We start from the raw sequence: 20,590 nt of genomic DNA on the forward strand, positions 1-20,590 counted from the left end.
CCATTAGATTTTTTCTGTCCATAAAGTAGTTCCTGATCGCGGAGCCCGTAGCCAAGCAACTCGTTGATCCGAGACTCGCACTGTCAAAAACCCTAAACCCTAAAAGTTTAGCTATAAATCCTTCATTACCACACTTCATTTTTCTTCATTCCAATCCGTGTTTCTTTCTATAATCTAAGCTTTCGAAGATGGCTCCTCCTCGAGGTTATTGTCAAATCATCTTTCCTTTTTCGTAATTCAATCTCTAAAATTTTCAGCTTGATTCTACTGGTTCTTCATAACGTTTGATAAGTTTGAAATTTCATTTTCTGCAGGTCGTGGTGGTGCTGGCGGAGGGTTCAGGGGTGGCAGAGGTGACAGAGGCAGAGGGAGAGGTGGTGGTGGTGGAAGAGGTACGCCATTCAAAGCTCGAGGTGGCGGTGGCAGAGGTGGTGGTGGTCGTGGAGGAGGTAGGGGTGGCCGTGGAGGAATGAAGGGAGGCAGCAAGGTTGTGGTTGAGCCTCACAGACATGAAGGTATTTTCATTGCAAAGGGTAAAGAAGATGCTCTTGTTACTAAGAATTTGGTTCCTGGTGAAGCTGTTTATAATGAGAAAAGGATCACTGTGCAGGTTATTTTCTTCTTCAGCTTGTACCAATTTTTTTTTCTTTTTTGGTGTGTAAATAATTTGTTGATTTTTATAATATGCTGCATTATGTAATGAAATGCTTGAGAGCTGTTGGTTTTAGCATCTGTTATTATCTTGTTCATGCCTTGCAAAAAGAAAGAAAAAATTAGATTAGTGTACTTAACTTAGCATCTGTTATGTTGCATATGAACTATTATTACATTCTGCAGAAGGAGGATGGCACAAAAGATGAGTACAGGGTTTGGAACCCTTTCCGTTCCAAGTTGGCTGCTGCCATTCTCGGTGGGGTTGACAACATATGGATTGTAAGTAGTTTCAAGTGTCTAAATAACATGTGTTGTGTCTTAGCCTTTGCTTTCAATCCTGTATATTAATTTGCATACTCTGATCGGCTTCGCTTGTGTTCTATAAAGAAACCTGGCGCTCGAGTCCTGTATCTAGGAGCTGCTTCTGGAACAACTGTTTCACATGTGTCGGATGTTGTTGGTCCGGTATATACTAATTCAAACTTCTATAATCATTTCAAGTGATTTTATGGTTTTCAAGAGCTGCTAAGAATTTGTTGTTTGTGATTGATGTATGCAGAATGGAGTTGTCTATGCCGTGGAGTTCTCTCATCGTAGCGGGCGTGACTTGGTCAACATGGCGAAGAAACGCACCAATGTTATACCCATTATTGAAGATGCTAGACATCCAGCTAAGTACAGGATGTTGATTGGCATGGTAGATGTGATATTTTCTGATGTTGCACAGCCTGATCAGGTGTGATTTAAACTTCTTGGCAATTCGATTGTTGAAGTTTTCGAGGATGGTTCCACCCTCCTTGTGACTGTTAAGCCAATATATGCTAATTTCCCATAAGTGATGTATAACCTATTCATTTTTTATCTTCTTTTCTTCATCTTTTTATGGCTGTCAAACTTCAGGTAAGTATCTCTTTGCTCCAATTCTGTATGTTAATGCTCCACAGTTTTTGCATGTCCGCTTTTATTTTTAAACATTTTCATTGATGCAATCAAATGATGTTTTTATTATGATCTTTATTTTATTCCTGTTTTCACTTTTAGTGATAACCTGCTGCATAGGGCAAAGTTTTTTTCTTTCAAATTTTTTTATATGTTTATGCAATGTACCTTCCATTTTATAGTTCTCTTAAAAGTTTTCTGTTTTCAGTAATTGATGGATGTTAATAGTTCTCTAATACAAAGTATTTTTTCACTTAAACAATTTCCTGTTCTATATGTTACATCTGTGCACATGAGGAGATATACTCGGATTCCCCTTCAGGACATCTTGGATGATGCAGATTCGAGATTCTGATGCACGACTTAAGTTTTTTTTTTCTATCCCAATGTTTTCTCTCTAGAACAGTAAACTTGTCTTTGCAGTATTTAGTTCCTTGATAAGTTGGTTTTTCTTTGGATATTCCCGTCTTCTCTGAGCATGTAGTATGCATATTCAGCCATGTTATCTTTATTTGTGGACTTGTAAACTAACCGGATAATAGTTCTATGAGAATATTATTTTCTTACGTTACCAACAGTCTGGATTATAAATTAGATTATGCATCAATTTTCCCCCCTAAAACTTTATGCTATATTGGTCACCCTTGCAGGCAAGGATTTCAGCATTGAATGCCTCATATTATCTCAAAGCAGGGGGTCATTTTGTTATTTCAATCAAGGTTTGTTTACGTTAGATTTTTGTTGATAAGAAGTCTCTCATGTGGAGTACATCCATAATTCACATATATTCTTTATTGAAATCTGTCCTTTCATAATATTATTTATGAATGAATTAGATAGATGGTTAAAGTTGCTCAGCAACAGTTGAAAACCTTATCCTAATGGGTGCAGTTTGATTATGTGGATGAAACAAGTCCTTAATGTATTGGATTGTTTGACTTGGAAAAAAGGGGTAGTGATTAATAATCTAATTTTTTTGTATGCGATAGGCCAACTGCATAGATTCCACAGTACCAGCGGAGTCTGTGTTTGCAAGTGAAGTCAATAAGCTGAAGGCAGAGCAGTTTAAGCCATTTGAGCAAGTCACCCTTGAACCATTCGAACGGGACCATGCCTGTGTTGTTGGTGGATACAGAATGCCTAAGAAGAAAAAAGATGCCGAGTAAACTTGTTTCTTTAGATTACATTACATGTTTTAATATTCAATATCTTGAGATGTTAGTGATATATTGTGATAAAGAAATCTTGAGATTTTTATACCTACACCTTGTTCTGGTAGTCTCTACTCGATAGAAGTTTTTCAAAAGAATGTGCAATGTAAATTTGTAATTTCATGATTGGGTTTCTTTTTTTAGTGTTATCAAAGTGATTATTTTGTTATCTTTTTGCTTGGTTGAAGCAATTTCTCTTAATTGCAATTAAGCTTCTTTTAAAGGGAGAAAAGGCAATCCTCTGCGTTACTGATGCGTTATATGAATAGCGTATTCAGCCCTTTTGGTTGCCAAAAGTGATGATTGAGCACATGCTTGCGAGTGCCATTTTTCTCCATATGGTTCTTGCATTCAGTTGCTCTCATATCATCATCATATGTACGAATTTTATCTGGTTGAATCCCATCTTTTCTTTTGATATAGAAATGGGAAGTTCTTTAGTATTAACCAAGCATATTAAGTAACAGCCATTGGATTATAATTTTAGTAACAGTTTATAACTTGTCCTCTCTTAGAAGGGATTATTAACTTTACAAAATATTGACCCTATTGAGATATGATTACAATATCAACAATTTTTTTTTATACTATCGAATTACAATTCCACACCATATGAAATGGGAAGAACAGAGTCCTTTTCTTATGTCTTTTAAGGTTCTTGGGAGATGTTACATTTTAATATTTTATATCATCTCTTTTCGGATGCCCTTGGGGCTCCACTTCTGCATGCGATTAGCTGTTTGCTCCACCTGCAAATTGTATTTATGATTTTATCACAAGGTAACATTAGATAATTAAAAAGAAAATTACAAAGCACAGGTTGAATAGGATGAAACGTTCGGGGAAATTGGGAAAAGAAAAATTGTGTTGTAATAGCTCTTAATGCATAATGATTGATGGACAATGATTCTTCCAAATTCTACACAAAAAGTACTTAATTGGCTCGCTTAATGATGCTTGATTAAGACGTTGACATAACTAGTAACTAGCTTACATATAATAACAATAACAATGTGTTACCTGTTTGGTCCAGTTGGTTCTCCAAATAATAACTGTGATGACCAAAATCTGAATAATACTTCCGGACAGTGTCCCTCCCCATAGCCCCTACATCCACCAAGGTATCAAATAATATAATGTAAATAAAGCCTTGAAGATGCTTTTCCATGTTGTAGTACTTTCATTATTGGTTATTTGATATATTAAAAATTAGTAAATTATGTATTTGTGTATAAACATGAATAAATATATTTATTTTTTATATTTTAATATATATTCTACACGGGTGTTTAATTTTTTATATAAATGTACCATAATTAATTATTTTTTTTAGAGGGAGGCTTTGAATATTAAGGAAGAAAAAATAATTGGCATAGAAACAAGATATTCACCTTGACACCTAAATGTTGAATGAAACCAAGAAAATAGCCAAGCGAGAGTCCAAAAATGTAATAACATGCCAAGTTTATGTATCCAACCATTACTTGCCATCCACATCCCGTAGCCACACCTGTGGACAAATAATTAAAAAACAAACTAAGGTTAATACTTAATGGAAATGGAATAACTCTACACAAACACAAGGTTCTTTCCTTTTTTTTTTTTTATCTTCCTTTGGTGAATAATTATATAAGGTTAAAAGAGGAAGTGTAATTAATTACCTGTTATCACTAGCGAAGCACTACTAATAATCAAGGCTAGAGCAAGAACATTAGCTAAATCACCCACAGCTTTGATCATATCGTCACTGTTGGTAAAGATTGTGGCAATTTGTTGTTTGCTAAAGAAGATTACGATCATGAATAAAATCCCCATGAAGAGGGACTCAAACATTGCCACAAAGAATGAGTATCTTGCTGCTCTTGGATGTGACATGCCAAGTGTATTAGACACACGAACACTAGGAGTACAATAATAAAAAATCACATTAAGAAATAAGCATAGACCAAAACAAAGAAAAATGAAAACAAATTATCATTAAAAGAAATTAGATTCTTATTGCAGATATAAATTTAAATCAAATTTCTATAAATAATTATCATTTAAAAATAATATTGTAAGAATATAATTACAACTTTTTTGTAACGACTTATTTAAACATAATATTGTGATAGAGATCAAACACACACACACACACTCTCTCTTAAAGTCATATTTCCTCACCAATATGTATTATTTTCTGTTAATAATAATAATTGTCATTTTGATTTTTAGTATAATCCGTCATTCACCTGGTGGCGATACTCATTCCAAAGAGAAGCATGGCGTAGATACCCAGAATGTTCATGCTGAAACATAAAGTAACATTAGTGAAATAAACCACCAAGATAACATAGGAATAAAAAAATATATGTATTCCAAGCAATATAAGTAATTTTATATATCAGTAAAAATATATTAACAATAAATACTCAAATTGATCTCAACAAATTTTAAATTTGATACTTTGATCTCGAAAATTTTTTATTACTCTAAAAATAATTCTCGTAAGACAAATTATTTCATCACTTTCAATAAAATTTTTAATACGCATGTTGAAAAAAAAAAGCTTATAACAAATTTTATCATAAAATAAATAAGTTAAAAAATATCATTATAAAATAAATTATTCATTTTGCAAAAATACACCAATATATATCAAGGACTTTTAGAGTAACAAATATTTTTTTGGTAATTAAAATATTCAATAAAAAATTTCTTGAAAATCAGTTTAGATGTTTACTCATAAATTAATTTTCAAACGTATAAATATAACTGATGATTGTGTAAACTTTTTACATTATCAGTATATTAAAATTAAACTCTATAATTACATAACAACAAAGAATGAATTTTAATTTGATTATCTTACCAAATAGAATAGGAACCAAGAGCAATCACAGGATTTTGAAGTTGACCAACAAGTAGCACAACAAAATTACCATGCCATTGGTCTAAACAAGTCATCACAGAAAATGAAAGACTTAACCTAATAAATGCCCATAGATCAGAAAAAGCCATCCAAGACAAACCATTCCACCCTTCTTTGCACCAACAAGAAGCATAGATTGTAAGAGCCAAAGCAAAAACCCAACCTGTTACATTAGTGGCCAAAGCTAAACCTGTTGTGCCCAAATCCATTGCATTTATGAATATATAAAGCAACAAATTTTGTATCACTAGGGACACAAATGATATGAACATGATTGCATTGACTTTGCATTGTGCTTGAAGGAATCTTTGGATTGGAAGACTAATTGCATAGGAAAACATGTTTGGAATTACTTGTAAGGCATAATTGCCAGCAATTTTGGCTATGTCTTTTTCTTGGCCAAGAAACTCTAAGATTGGTGTTGCATATATGTGTGTAGGTAACAAAAATATGGATGTCACAGATAATGCAATCCATGATCTTTGAACAAAAATTCCAGTGGATTGAATTTGTCCTGCTCCATATGCTTGTCCACAAAGTGTTGCCACTGCTGATGACATGCCATACTGCAATTTTATTGAAACCATGAACTCTTAGATAATTAGTAGATAGTTCTCAATGAATTTAAAATCAAGGGTTAATTATAAAAATATTTACTAAAATGATCTTATTTACTAACTAATTTATTGTGTTAATATCTTATTAAAATCTCCATGATAGTTATTTTATATAAAATTTGAGTATAATAAATAACTTAAAAGAAGAAGAAAAACATCAAATGATTATATATATTCAACTAGAAACCAACTTTTGACCAAGGTAAAAAATATTTTGATCACTAAAATAAGTATTAGAATTCAAAACATATATTGAAAATGTATGAAATATCACATTATGACATTAATATACTGAAATATTTAGTCACCGATTAGTAATCGATTTTTTTAGAGCAATATTACATGACCAGTAAGTATTATTATTGTTTGTCAATATTTCACCAACAATAATTTGTACTTATATTTACAGACGTTTTGCACACAAGAAACATGTAATTTACACTTATATTTATCAAAATTTTGTACATATAAATCAATACAATTTATACTTAAATTTTTTAGAGTTTATATACATGAATTAATAAAATTTGTTTGTTAAAAATAATTTAGTATTTGTATTAGTCAAATAAAGGCCAAAAATACTAAAAGTTGTTAACCCAATAGTTTTTCATTTTTGTATAGCATTTTTGAAACACATAGCACTGTATGTATTGCTATATGTTGAGAAATGGAAAGAAGAAAAACCAAGTTATTGGATGAAGAATTATGAGTAGTATAAGAATGAAGAAGTAAGAAGAGAGTTATTGAGAAGGAAGGTATGTACAAACCAGCAAACAAAGATAGATAGAACTGATGACACCAGTGTAAACAGAAATAGAAGAGAGAATTATGTCTCCAATATGGCCAGCATATATGTTAACTGAGGAATTTATGAGAAACTGAAAGAGTGAGGAAAGTGCCACTGGCAATGCTATCTTCCATAACTTCACTGTCTCATTCCACAACACAAACTTTGCATCCTTCAAGCTCTTCACTCCCAAGTAATCATTCTCTTCATCATGATGATGATCAGTACATGATTCTTTCCTCACATCAACTAGTAGTGGTGCCTCCATTTTGAATTCAAGCTACCCACCTCTTCCCCAAAATTCTATATATGTAGATATAAAACACTCTAATATATAAATATACAAGTCTTATCTCTATGATGATGATATTAACCCAAACACTTTAATTTGATGATATAGTTTCACAGCCATACAAAAGAAAATAGTGTAGAGGATATTATTAACACTCTATTTTGGATTGTTATATTTTTTTTAATCCCCAAGTTCAACGGATTAAGAATTAATCTATCGCAAATATGGGGTTTTATTTAAGATCTGTCATTGGTCAAGGAGTTATTGTATGTATAAAATAAAATTTAAATTCTAACCCTTATTTAAGCAGACGAATGAGTTGACTATTCGATCAATTTAAATTGGTTTAGCATTTTATGTTTTATTCACCGGAGTTTTCGATTTTAGAATGCTGCATTGTACGAAACAAGTCCTTTGTTTTCATATGTAATGTTGTAGCGTTTTCTTCTTTGTCTTTTACTCAATTAAGACACAAGTATGGCACGTTTAATTTATAGCGCTTGTCTTTTTTTTACAGCTAACAACATTAATTTGCATGACCAACACTCAATGTAAGATATTTTAATGGATTTATCTAATTTATATTTTAAGATAAAATTTTAATGTATTTATTTTTTATTTATTAAATAAAAATATTTAAAACATTCTATTAATAATAATCTTATGATATATTCTTAGAACATACGATACGTTACCTAAATTTTATTTTATTTTCTCTAAACTACAAAAAAATACACTATATCTGTCATCAAAATTACTTTAATTAGAAAGTATTTGAATTTTATTTAATTTTAAAAAAATCCTATGTTATATCGAGTTTAATTGTGTACATTAACATTTAATATATAAAAAAAAAACGTTTATTTCAAAGACTCTTTTTCATACTAGGGGAAATATTTTTAAATAATCATATTTATTTAATAATATCTTTATATCTTTATGCAAAACAACAGTACACTACTAACACATGTCCAAACAAAATTCAACGTCGAAATATTAGTAATTAGCTTTCTCATTAATTGCTGTTGTGACTTGTGACCTTTCTTCTGGGAATATCTAAGGGGGATATAGATGCATGTGTCTTAACAGAGTGGGAGTAAATCTTTTTTAGTAGAAAAAAAAATTAGATAGTGTTCAGTATTTAATTTTATTCTTTGTTATTTTTTTTTATTCAATTTTAGTCCATTTATAAAATAAAAAATAAAAAATTATACTTCTATTTTTTAAAATATTAAAAAAACGGAGAGAATCTATCTCGGTGGTGGTCAATATTCTGCTGAAATCTCAGTATGATTCCATTCCATATTCTAGTAGTTCTCCGGGCCCTCTATTAGTTATAGTTGGTGTGAATCATCAAAATTCCTTTTCCTAAGAAAACAAAAATTCATATATATGATTAAGGTACTAGGAATTATATAACAATTTGGATAATTTAATAAATGTATAATAAGTTTAAATTTTCTTACTATAAATATTTATGAATTCAACTCAAAAACTAATTTTTTCAATTTAATATCAATTAACTTTTTAAAATTAATTTTTTCGGTAAATGAAAGTTAAAAAACAAAGTTACAATAAAATTTTTTATTAATATTGACTAATTAAAAATTATTTTCTATTCTTATCTTAAAGTATTCATTATAACTATTATGGGTTTTAATTTGAATAACAAGTTTATTTATTTTCTATTTTTTTATAGAAATCTAAAATTTAAAAATTTTGGACATTATAAAAGATGAATTTAACTTTGATGTACGGTATAAAATAGTTTTATAGGTGCATTCAATTATATAATGATATATAAATCAAAATAATTTCTTTTTACATTCACTGCATAAATAATTATAAAAAAATGAATATAATTATACGATATAAAATGCTTTATACTATTAATACATCAAAATTAAATTCTATAACAGATCGAATATTAATTCTTAGGTCACTCGCTCGTTAATTAAAGTCATTTTTTTAAGTAAATAGCTATTTTACATTTAAAATTTTAATCAATATTCATTATGCATATATTAGCAAAATATCTTTCTATCTTGGATTGCCGACACTGGTTAATAAAATCCAAAGCATTTCTCTCTTTTCAAAGTCTAGGTTTGCATTGATTGCACTAAAATGAATAATAACTGAGAAAGACATGGACAATTTAGAGAAGAAAAGAAGCTAAGTGGGAATGAACATGTGGATGAACAAAAACGAATAATTGCACTACTTATAAAAAGGATAAAGGACACTTTTTTCCTTTTTTTTTGGTCCCTCCTTCTTCAGAAAATGGCATAAAGAAAGTTAGAAAGAGACCCAAAGAAGAAGATGAACAAAGGAGAAGCAATGAAGTTTAATCTTCTTGGATATCATTATGATTTTCAACACATGCTAATAGATAGTGGCGTAAGGCACGTGTCATTATCGAGATTAAAATCATTCACATAAAATAAAAATGAATTTATATCCTCGTGTAGTTAAAAATAAAGACAGCAAAATCAGTCATTAAAATCAGTTATTAGTATAAAATATTTATTAGAATATAAATATACATTAAAAATAAATTAAATCATATATATATTTATATATAAATACATTAATAGTTAATTTTAGTATACAAATAATATTTTTTTAAAAACAAATTGTTTATTTCATAATTCAGATTTTAAAATATTTAATTTATATTTTTATCAAAATTTTTTAACGATAGTATTATTAACTATTAGCAGTGTCTTTAGACACTTGATAACTAAGATTTTTCTTAATCGACTATCATTTTTATCAAAAATTAATTTTATACCTTCTCAAAATAGATAATTACTATTTTTATTTATAAAATTTCAAACATAGTTTGTTGATAAATTTAACCATAAATAAAACTAATGTTTGATTACATTTTTCACATAGAAATTATCTTTTATAATTATGAAATTAATTTCACTTATAAATAAATAAATTTATCTAATATTAAATTTTTATAAATAAAAATAATATTCTTGCTGAGAAGTAATTTATTTCAAAGTGAAATTTACTTGTAATTATTTCTATATAAAATTAATTAGTAAGAATTGATAGATAATTTGAGAGGATAATGGTCAAATTAGTTTTTAAAAATAGAATATTTTTTAAATTTATCTTTTGAAAGATTTTATCAATTAAACTAGTCTTTCAAAACGTATAAATTAATTATTTTTGTCTTTTCGTCACTTTATTAACAATTTTCGTCAACGATTAATAATGTAAAATGCTAATTAATAACATATATGATCTCTAGCATATCCAATTGAACAACTGACAAAATATATTTATAAAATTCTATCAGTTTAGTCTAATTTTTTATTATATAAATCTTATTGCCGATATAATCTAATGACTAAATTGATATATTTTTATAAACATAATTGTTTAATATTTAATTAGACATGTTAGATATCGTATATGGTGTCAATTAACATTTCATATCATCAATCATTGACGAAAACTAGGGTTAAGTACGATTTTGGTCTTCAACGTAGAGGCCGAAAATCGATTTCGTTTCCGACTTTTTTTTCGCTACAAAATGGTCCCAAAAGTTTCAGTTTGTTTTAAAATCGTCATTCGAACGAAAATACCCTTCCCCCTACACCTCCAAAATCAACCAAACTCAACAGAAGCAAGCAGAACAGAAGCCTAAGCCCAGAATCCACCACCACCACCACCATTATCATCATCATCATTATCATCAAAACTTTTCTCAAAATCAACCAAAATCAACCAAAAGCCCAAGTTGAACCAGAATCCACTACCACCATCACCATTATCATCATGGTTATCATCATCATCAGAAGAACCATCAACAAAATTGAAAATCAGAAGAACCATCAACCATCAGAAAATCAGAACAATCAAAACTCAGAACCATCAACAAAATTAAAAACTAAAAATCCAGTTCACAGAAGAAGAAAAAGAAGAAGCGGCGGGCGGTGAGGATCGTGGAGCAACGACAAGGACGCGGATAGCAGTGCAAGCGACAAGGAGGAGGTGCGGCGAGGCGAGAGCGACAGAGAAGGCGAGGCGATGACGTCGGCGAGGACGAGGAGGAGGAGCAGTGACGGATCACAGGCGGCAAGACGGCGGTGTGGTAGTGCGGCGGTACGGCTTCCCTTCCCCCTTCTTCCCTTCCCTCCCCCCTCCCCCCTCCCCCCTCCCCCCTCCTTTCTTTCTTTCCTCCCGATTTTCTGGATCCCTTTCTTTTTTTTTTTATTTATTTTATATTTATTTTATTTTATAATTTTTTAATGAGGAGTAATTTGATAATAAAAAAATAAAATTGGTAAAAAAGACGATTTTAAAATAAACTGAAATCTTTGGGATAATTTTGTAGCGAAAAAAAGGTCAGAGACAAAATTAATTTTTGACATCTACGTTGAAGACCAAAATCATACTTAATCCCAAAAACTATTAATAGAATAAAAAGGTCAAAAATAATTAATTTATAATCTTTAAAAAGTTAATTTCACTGATAAAATTTTTAAGAGATAAATTTAGAAAATGATGAATCTTTCCTAGACTAAATTTACTATTAAACTATTATTTGACATGTTAATTACTATATAACTATGTAAGGCATAAACGAGAAGATTGTAACACATGAATGAAATATGAAAAATTATAGCGTACATATGCGAAGATACAGATATTCTTCTCGGAGTTATGTCGTGCTGACAGAGCCGCTTCTAATTGTTTGCTGAACGGTGTGACTTGAAAGCTGAGTAGCTCATGCGGGGAGAAAATTGACTCCGTTTGGAAAAAAGGTGCTGCGCTTGAATGTGGGAGGATTGGGCCCAGCTGGAATAAACACCATACGAGGCCTTAGATGATAGTGGGCCATGGGAGCATCATGATTGAAACTTGAAAGGGTGGGATCGGTTAAAAGAGTCACTGCTAGAGTAAGTAATTAAAGTTTGTATGACTCCAATCTACCAAAAAAAAAAATTTGTATGACTCTCTGACCAAAATAAATAAATAAATAAATAAAAGGTTGCATGACTCAAATGAACCAAAAAAAAAAAAGAAAAAATAACAGAAGAGAGAGAATATATGTGGCTGGACTAAATTTTGGAATTTTTTATTTAAATTTAAAAATATAATATTTATCGATTTAAATAAATGTGTAAGTATTTATTAAAATATATTTTTAGTTACAACTCGAATATAGTAGAGGAAACTAAAAAACAAACATATTTCGAGTGCATTGATCTTATTCTGCGATACAGAGTCGGAGAGTCATATCTCAGGTATGCACCCGAAATATAAACATGAACGCATTTCAGATACACTGCATCCGAGATATGCTTATATTCTGATATAGACCAGTATATTCAAAATATGATCAAAATCCGATATGTTTATAAAGTTTTTTCTTTTTATTTTAAAATAATTAAATATTATATTTTATATATGTTGTTAAATTAATTTAATATATTAACAATTTAAAGAATATTAATAAGTAAATAATATTCTTTTTTCTCTTAACCAATTTTTGAAAAAAAAAACTAATAATTTCACTTATGTTTATACACCTAAATTTTGGATTTTTTATTTAAATTAAAAAATATAATATTTATTTAATTTAAATAAAAAATTCATTAAATTTTAGCTTATTAATTAATTAAGCTTGGTTAGTTTTAAAAATATATTATATATCAATATTTATTAATGTTAAATTTGTTTAATTATTTATTTTTATTTTTAATACTTATAATAAAATAAATATTGTTTCATGTTAAATTTAATAATATAATTTTTTAACATAAATTTTAATGAGAACAAAGATAATATAAAAATAAAAACAAATATATTAATCTATACGTGCTTATTAATTTATTTCCAAATTTCTAATAAAAATAAATATCTTTCTTTTTTTCACTTTTGTTTGTCTCTTCTTAAATTATAAATCATAAATAGGATATAAAAATACTAATATGCTCTTAAATTTTATATATAACGGTATTTAAAAAAACTCTCATATTAAAATATTTAATAAATTATCTGAGGAGATTTTAAATTTACTATTTAAAAAGTTATGTTAACACAAATTTAATTAGTTATGTAATTTTTTTATCTGTTATGCTATTTTTATTTATATTATAAGCATAACAGATCTTGACTATATTTCAGATGTAGTGCCTCCGTCCTACATTTTCGAACGTATCTCGGATGTACGGGTCCATATCAAAATATAAGCATATCTCGGATGCAGTGTATCCGAGATGCGTTAATGTTCATATCTCGAGTACAGCAACAAAAAGTGCAGCAACAACTACAGTAATAAAAAGAATGACGAAGAGGATGAAACACTCGAAGAAGAAGACAGAACGCGAAGAAAAATAAGGAAGAATGCAAAGAAGAAGGAGAAGAAAGAGGAGGAGGAGGAGGAGGAGAAAGAGGAGGAGGAATGCGAGATACAAACGTTGGAGGAGGAGGAGGAATGCAAGATACAAGCGTTGGAGGAGGAATGGCGTGATTTCACACGCTCGTTATGAAAGTGAGTTTTGTTGGGTTAGGATTAACTTGTATAAACTTGCATGCTAAAAATATTTGTATGTGTAGCAGGTATGAAATATTTATAGTTAAAAATTATATCTAATATAGTGCATTGTGAATAGGACTGTACATGGTTTGGTTAATCTAAAAATCAAACATATTTTTTGATTAACCAAAAATTTAATCTTGGTTAATTAACTAAATTAGTTTTATATGATAAAACTAGTTATTTTATAACCGGTTTTTTACCCGTTATAAAAATAAAAATCGATTTAAAAAAAGTAACCGATTTTGAATAAAAAAAATTAGTTTTTTAAAAAATAAAACCGGTTTTAAACAAAAAATTGATGTTTGGACCAAAATATTAGTTTTTATACTAAAAAATTAATTTTTTTAAAAAATTATTTTTTTTTTTAAATTGAAATTTTTATTATAAAAAAATAAAATTAAAATTTTTTAAAATTTAATTTGATTTTGGTTAACGAGTTAAAAATTGATTTTTTTTACTTTAGTTTTGGTTAACTAATTTTAAAAAATATGAATATGATTTTAAAATTATTTTATTAAATTGGTTAACTAAAATATGGTTATGATTTTTTAATCGATTAACCATATTTTAGTTTTTTAATATACATCCCTAATTGTGAATGATATTTTTTATAATCGATAAAAATTTAAAGTAATTAAGAAAAAGTTAAATAAAATTGAATAGTTAATTTTTTTTATTTGAAATCTTTTATTAATCATATAAAATATTAGGTATAAAAATAAAAAAAATTGAAATAAATCTAAAATCTATTATTCAATAAGTACAAAATACTTAAAAAATAGGTGAATTGATAAGGATGAACAATTTTAATAAATTTTTACAATATTAAAACTAGACAAAATGAAATAAATTAAATATGATACAATTAAATTAGAGATAAAGATAGAAGAAGTTGAAATAAATCAAACATGACACAAACAAGTTAAAAAGGTTATTAAATTTATGAGTTTGTGAACAATATAAATATTAATTTAGCTTTTAAAGCACAAAATTTTCATTAACGAAATAATCCTCATTTAAAGAAATGTTATATGATAATTACTGATGATAAGTAAAAGATTTTAAATTACAATTTTTATCAAACGGCCAAATGGGTTCATAAATAGTTTTTTTTAGTAATTTCTATTAAACAGAAAGAAGGAAAAAATGGAATTTGTTATTGATTTTTTAATTGAGGATTTATATACATGTACTATAATAAAGTTGATCAACATGTGACTAATTAAGCCTTACTTCTAATTAATTGGTACAGCTAATTTAATTTCTAACTAATTTTAATTTATGCTACTAATCAATATATCTAATAGCTCCCCTCAAATTGGAGCATCGTTGTATGTTCTTAACTTTAGCTATGAGAAACTGAAACTGAGGTGCAGGGAGTGCTTTGGTGAGAATATCCACAAATTGATGCTTGCTTGGAACGTGCACCAGCTTGATAATTCCAGAAGCGATTTTCTCTCGAATAAAGTGGCAGTCGATTTCGATATGTTTAGACCTTTCATATAACGTTGGATTGGTAGACATCTGAATAGCCGATATGTTGTCGCAAAAAACCATGGTTGAGTGGACCTCAACGTGCATGAATTTTAGAAAGACAACGAGCGAAAGGACTTCACAAGCAGCATTTGCCAATGCTCGATATTCAACCTCGGTCGAGCTTCTGGAAACCACATCTTATTTCTTACTCTTCCACGATATCAGAGAATTACCCAAAAAAGTGCAATACCCAGTAGTGAATCACCTCGTATCTAAACAGCCACCCCAGTTTGCATCAGTGTACATAGTGAGATTGAATTTGGACTTAGAGGAGAAAAAGAGCCCTTGTCCCGGTGCAGCTTTCAAGTAACGAAGGACCTGATGAGTGGCATTCAAATGGGGAAGGCGCGGATTGGACATAATCTGAGCCAATTTCACTACTGCGAGAGTAATGTCTGATCTGAAAATTGTTAAATACATGAGGCGACCAATCAGTCTTTTATAGTAGGACGGGTCAGGTACGGGATCACCTTCACCAACTCGAAGTTTCATATTTGCATCCATAGGCGTGGTGGCAGGCTTACATCTTAAGTAACCTGTCACTTTCAATAACGACAACGCATACTTTCTCTGAGTAAGTGCGATGCTAGTTTTAGAGTGTGCAAATTCTAAACCCAAAAAAAATTTGAGGTCACCCAAGATTTTGAACTTGAAAGTTGATTGAGGTTTTAGTTTAACGTTAAAAATTGATTGGAGCTTGAAAATTGATTGTGTATTAAACTTATATGATTTAATGATTTAAAAAAAGCACAAATGGTCAAGACATTTTTATTTTAAGAATGTTTTATACACAATTTATTACTCAATAAAAAATAAGAATATTTTTTTTTAAATTAGTGACACAATCATTAAAATATATATATATATATATATAATTAATTAAATAGACTTATTTTGATTTTAGTCTATATTTATTATAAATTTATTACATATTTATATGTAATATATCATTATTATTTAAACTACTTGCTACTATTATATTACAATACACATTATACATAATGAGTTACTTACATATAATTTTTTTTATATCTAATATACTAATAATAATACTTATTTTATTTTTATGTCTAATATACTAATATAATTAATCAATGATCCAGCATATAATAATACTAATAATTTTTTTTAATTATTAAAAAAAGTAAGGACGCAATGAGTCACACTTGCCTGACAAAACAAAAATAAGTCCAATAGTCCAAACAAAATAATTGGACATCCCAACATGTAAACCACACTGTCCAAAAAAAAAAATATAAAAAGCACTAAAAAAAAATATCTGTATCTAACATTTGTACCGTAGTATTCCCCCATGAAATATTATATTACAGTTATAGTACACATATCCAACACACTTTCAATTTTAGATCATGTCCTTCTGGAAATTCTTGGAGCCCCATATTCGCATGCGATTAGCTGTTTGCTCTACCTACAATCACATTTATTTTACGTTAATTAAACTGGTATATAGCTTAATTATAAATAACTTGGTGTTATAATTAGCATTACATGAATAATTAATTAAAAAGATCCAAATTTGATTTACCTGCTTGGTCCAGTTGGTCTTCCAAATAATGACTATAAGCACAAAAATCTGAATGATACTGCCACACATTGTGCCTCCCCACAGACCCTATGAGAAATTCTGAAATTTCTTAATAAAGGAAGACACATTTTATATGCATGTGATATTAGAAGATGCTTAATTATTACCTTAACCCCCAAATGTTTATTGAAACCAAGAAAATAGCCAAGAGAGAGTCCAACAATGTAATGACATGCCAAGTTTATGTATCCAACCATAACTTGCCATCCACTCCCAATTGCCACACCTAATAAAACACACAACGAGTATTCTTTTATTTTTCCTAATGGAAAAGTCTAGGCGCAAGCAGTTTTATTAAATTTTGGCCAGCATGTAACCAGCAGAAGAAGGTGAGCCATTGGATGAAATCTCACACCAATCTCACACCATCAAATCATCATTGATGGCTAGTTGATGGCTAACAATCACAAAAATTGCTGGCTCCCTAGCATTGCTCTTTTCTAATTACATATGTACGGAACACTGATACAGAAACATAAAATTATATTTGACAAATGAGATATTAATAGAGACATTGTGTTTAGAGAAATTGAATTAGTATATTTTGTATTTATTCCAACAGAAAAGACACAGACACATTAACAAGAGATATAATTTATTTATTATTATTATATTTTTCTTTCAAATTTTTTGAATAAAAAAAATTAAATTTTTATAACTTATTATAGTTTATTACCAAATAAAATACAAAAACACTAATTTTTATGTGCTTTGTAGGTTTAGTTTGGACTTACTAGAGCAAGTAATTAAATACCTGATATAACTTGTGAGAGACTACTAAGAAGAATGGCTACAGCAAGCAGGTATGCTAAATCGCACACAGCTCTAATCATATCCTCGCTGTTGGTAAAGATGAGAGCTAGATGCTCTTTGCTCAGCAAAACAAAAATCAAGAATAAAATTCCAATGAAGAGAGACTGAGACATTGTCACATAGAATGAGTATTTGGCTGCTCTTGGATGCGACATCCCAAGTGTGTTAGAGATTCGAACACTTGATGTTGGAGCCACAGAAAAAACCATAATTAGTGACTAATTATAATTAGTACCTAAATATTAAAGGGAATATTTACATTCATATTAGTATCTAATCTTAGCTTGTCCCCTCACCTTATAGCAGTATTGACTCCAAGCATCAGCATGGTGTACCAACCACAGACATTGAAGCTAGAACATAAATACATGTTAGTAGAGAAAAGCATGCACTACAAGAAATTATCTAAAAAATACCGGAAAATGGATCCTTTCCATTTTTTTAACACTTGAAAGAATAAAGTGTGACATCTTACCTTTAATTCTATACAAGTTGGAGCAAAAATAAATAAGAGAGAGAAAATAATAAAAAGTGAAATTAAATACTGGACACCATCCAATTTTTTTTTTCACTGGAGAGAATCCACTCCCAAAATACCGGGCGTTAAACCCTTAACAATTGATTTAGTAACCATTTAGTATGACTTTGGTATTGGTGACTGAGTCTAATTAAAATTTAGTGAATAACTATTTTTTTTAGAGAAATGATTAAGGACCATCAAAATTTATTATTTTTAGTTATTCATCCAATTTTTTAGTCAAATAATTCAATAACATACTTTTAATTTATACTTTTAAATATTAATAACTAATTGCTGAAAAATTTTTTTGATAGATCTCTAACATTTTTTTTTCTTATCATAAATCCTATTTATCGCAAAATTGAGCACTATTCTAAAACTATTTTGTAACAGAGAATAAAAAAGATCTAATCTAATAATATTGTTATTTTAAATAACTTATTATTATTATTATTATTATTATTTTCTTTTCAATATTGAAAGATTATAAACTTCTTCAAATTACCAATTTTAGAACATTATTATTGACTATCTCTACTTATATAAGTATCAATAACAGAGAAAGGTGTATCCTAATTCCTAAGCAATCTAAGTTTGATTGTCTCACCAAATATTATAAGAAGCAAGAGAAATAGTAGGGTTGTCTAGTTGACCAGCAAGCAACACAATGAAAGTACCATTCCATTGCTCCAAGCAATTCATAAGAGATAAAGAAAGGCTTAGCCAAGTAAATGGCCACAAATCTTTGAAAGCCAACCAAGAAAAACCACTCCAACCTTCCTTGCACCAACCAGCAACATACACAACAAGAGACAAAGCCATGAACCAACATGTGATGTTATTGGCCATAGCTAACCCTGTTGTACCCAATTCCATTGCATAGATGAATATATAAAGCAACAGATTTTGTAGTATTAGTGACACAAGTGATATGAACATGATCACATTGACCTTGCTCTGTGCTTGAAGAAATCTTTGAATTGGAAAACCAATAGCATAGGAGAACATGGTGGGAATTACTTGCATTGCATACTTGCCTGCAAGATTTGCTATTTCTTTGTCTTGGCCAAGAAACTTTAAGATTTCTGTTGCATATATGTGAGTTGGTAAGAGGATTATGCAGGTCATAACTAACACAATCCATGATCTTTGGACATAAATTCCAGTGGATTGAATTTGCCCTGCTCCATAAGCTTGTCCACATAGTGTTGCTAATGCAGATGACATACCAACCTGCAATTTTTCCATCAAATTTCTTCATCAATAATAATAATAATATATAACAATAAACATTGGTACCAAGGACTATATATATATATATATATATCTTTCAATAATTAATTTAATAATCTGGTTTTAACTACTAGACGAAAAGGTACTTTCATGTTTTTTTAAATTATGGCAGTGATAGTGAGATAGGCTATAATCTCATAAAAAATTCAAAATTTATGTTCAAAGAAAAGAGTATTTGAAAGTAAGTCTAATTACTTTTATAACGATTATTTTTTAGGCGAGTCCTAGAGTAACAGTTTAAGTTGTTTTTGTGACTTTAAGGTCACAAAATTCAAACCGAAATCAATTACTGATATAATTATTAAGTTAGACTGCTTATATTATATTCTTTGGGTGCGATATTTTTAACGCAGGATGTCCTATTTTAGTACTAACTACTCTTTTAAGTGTAGTTATTAGTATAAGATGAGGACTAAAGTTTAAGGGAGTAAAGTTACATATTTCTAAGTTTTAACCTTATCTTTAATTGTGTGTTTTGGGAACATAGACATTAATTAATTAAAAGATGTAGCAGCAAGTTTGGGAAGAATGGGGAGAAGCAAACCAGCAAAGTAAAATAGATGGCACTGATTACACCAAAGTAAAGAGATATTGAAGAGAGAACAATGTCTCCAAGATGGCCAGCATATATGTTGAGTGATGAAATTGTGAGAAAATTAAAGAGTGATGAGAGTGCCATTGGTGCTGCAATCTTCCATAACTTCACTGTCTCTATGCGCAACACAAATTTGACATCCTTGAAGCTCTTCACTGCCATGTAATCAGCCTCTGAGGTAGATTCTTCCATAACCAATAATGGTGCCTCCTCCATTCTTGGAACTCAGTAAAGGGGTGATGACTATTTTA

The 20,590-nt window shown here is 29.3% G+C and overlaps 3 protein-coding genes and 1 non-coding gene across 4 annotated transcripts; 2 read left to right on the forward strand and 2 right to left on the reverse strand.

The window, feature by feature from the left end:
* On the forward strand, positions 1–2,973 carry LOC130982706 (rRNA 2'-O-methyltransferase fibrillarin 2-like). Its single transcript, XM_057906777.1, has 7 exons — positions 1–204; positions 315–610; positions 838–933; positions 1,042–1,119; positions 1,214–1,390; positions 2,244–2,312; positions 2,583–2,973. Exons 1-7 carry the CDS (start codon positions 189–191, stop codon positions 2,757–2,759), a joined length of 909 nt encoding a protein of 302 aa, XP_057762760.1. The 5' UTR covers positions 1–188; the 3' UTR covers positions 2,760–2,973.
* Positions 1,880–1,952, forward strand: LOC130984527 (small nucleolar RNA snoR60). The gene has a single exon (XR_009088460.1). It is a non-coding gene; the product is annotated as a small nucleolar RNA snoR60 (small nucleolar RNA).
* Positions 2,974–3,274: 301 nt separating the features above from the next.
* On the reverse strand, positions 3,275–7,490 carry LOC130982705 (protein DETOXIFICATION 35-like). Its single transcript, XM_057906776.1, has 7 exons — positions 7,100–7,490; positions 5,656–6,281; positions 5,036–5,092; positions 4,466–4,704; positions 4,196–4,314; positions 3,825–3,911; positions 3,275–3,553 (listed from the first exon to the last, which is right to left on the reverse strand). The coding sequence occupies exons 1-7, from the start codon at positions 7,385–7,387 to the stop codon at positions 3,488–3,490; spliced, it is 1,482 nt and encodes a 493-aa protein (XP_057762759.1). The 5' UTR covers positions 7,388–7,490; the 3' UTR covers positions 3,275–3,487.
* A 9,248-nt stretch (positions 7,491–16,738) lies between these two features.
* LOC130981529 (protein DETOXIFICATION 34-like) lies at positions 16,739–20,555 on the reverse strand. Its single transcript, XM_057905115.1, has 7 exons — positions 20,289–20,555; positions 19,059–19,684; positions 18,228–18,284; positions 17,873–18,111; positions 17,226–17,344; positions 17,059–17,145; positions 16,739–16,941 (listed from the first exon to the last, which is right to left on the reverse strand). Exons 1-7 carry the CDS (start codon positions 20,553–20,555, stop codon positions 16,876–16,878), a joined length of 1,461 nt encoding a protein of 486 aa, XP_057761098.1. The 3' UTR covers positions 16,739–16,875.
* Between the last annotated feature and the right edge of the window lie 35 nt (positions 20,556–20,590).

The sequence above is a fragment of the Arachis stenosperma genome, chromosome 5, assembly GCF_014773155.1.
Source record: "Arachis stenosperma cultivar V10309 chromosome 5, arast.V10309.gnm1.PFL2, whole genome shotgun sequence".
Taxonomy (NCBI): domain Eukaryota; kingdom Viridiplantae; phylum Streptophyta; class Magnoliopsida; order Fabales; family Fabaceae; genus Arachis; species Arachis stenosperma.

Excerpts from the sequence above, each read along its gene's own strand:
- LOC130982706 (XM_057906777.1), top strand. Across the intron at positions 1,391-2,243 it reads ATGTTGCACAGCCTGATCAG|GCAAGGATTTCAGCATTGAA; the intron begins GTGTGATTTAAA and ends TCACCCTTGCAG. Across the intron at positions 2,313-2,582 it reads ATTTTGTTATTTCAATCAAG|GCCAACTGCATAGATTCCAC; the intron begins GTTTGTTTACGT and ends TGTATGCGATAG.
- LOC130982705 (XM_057906776.1), bottom strand. The coding sequence starts at position 7,387 with ATGGAGGCACCACTACTAGTTGATGTGAGGAAAGAATCATGTACTGAT. Across the intron at positions 6,282-7,099 it reads CTATCTATCTTTGTTTGCTG|TATGGCATGTCATCAGCAGT; the intron begins GTTTGTACATAC and ends ATAAAATTGCAG. Across the intron at positions 4,705-5,035 it reads GGAATGAGTATCGCCACCAG|TGTTCGTGTGTCTAATACAC; the intron begins GTGAATGACGGA and ends TTGTACTCCTAG.
- LOC130981529 (XM_057905115.1), bottom strand. The coding sequence starts at position 20,555 with ATGGAGGAGGCACCATTATTGGTTATGGAAGAATCTACCTCAGAGGCT. Across the intron at positions 17,146-17,225 it reads ATAAACATTTGGGGGTTAAG|GGTCTGTGGGGAGGCACAAT; the intron begins GTAATAATTAAG and ends AATTTCTCATAG. Across the intron at positions 16,942-17,058 it reads AGACCAACTGGACCAAGCAG|GTAGAGCAAACAGCTAATCG; the intron begins GTAAATCAAATT and ends ATGTGATTGTAG.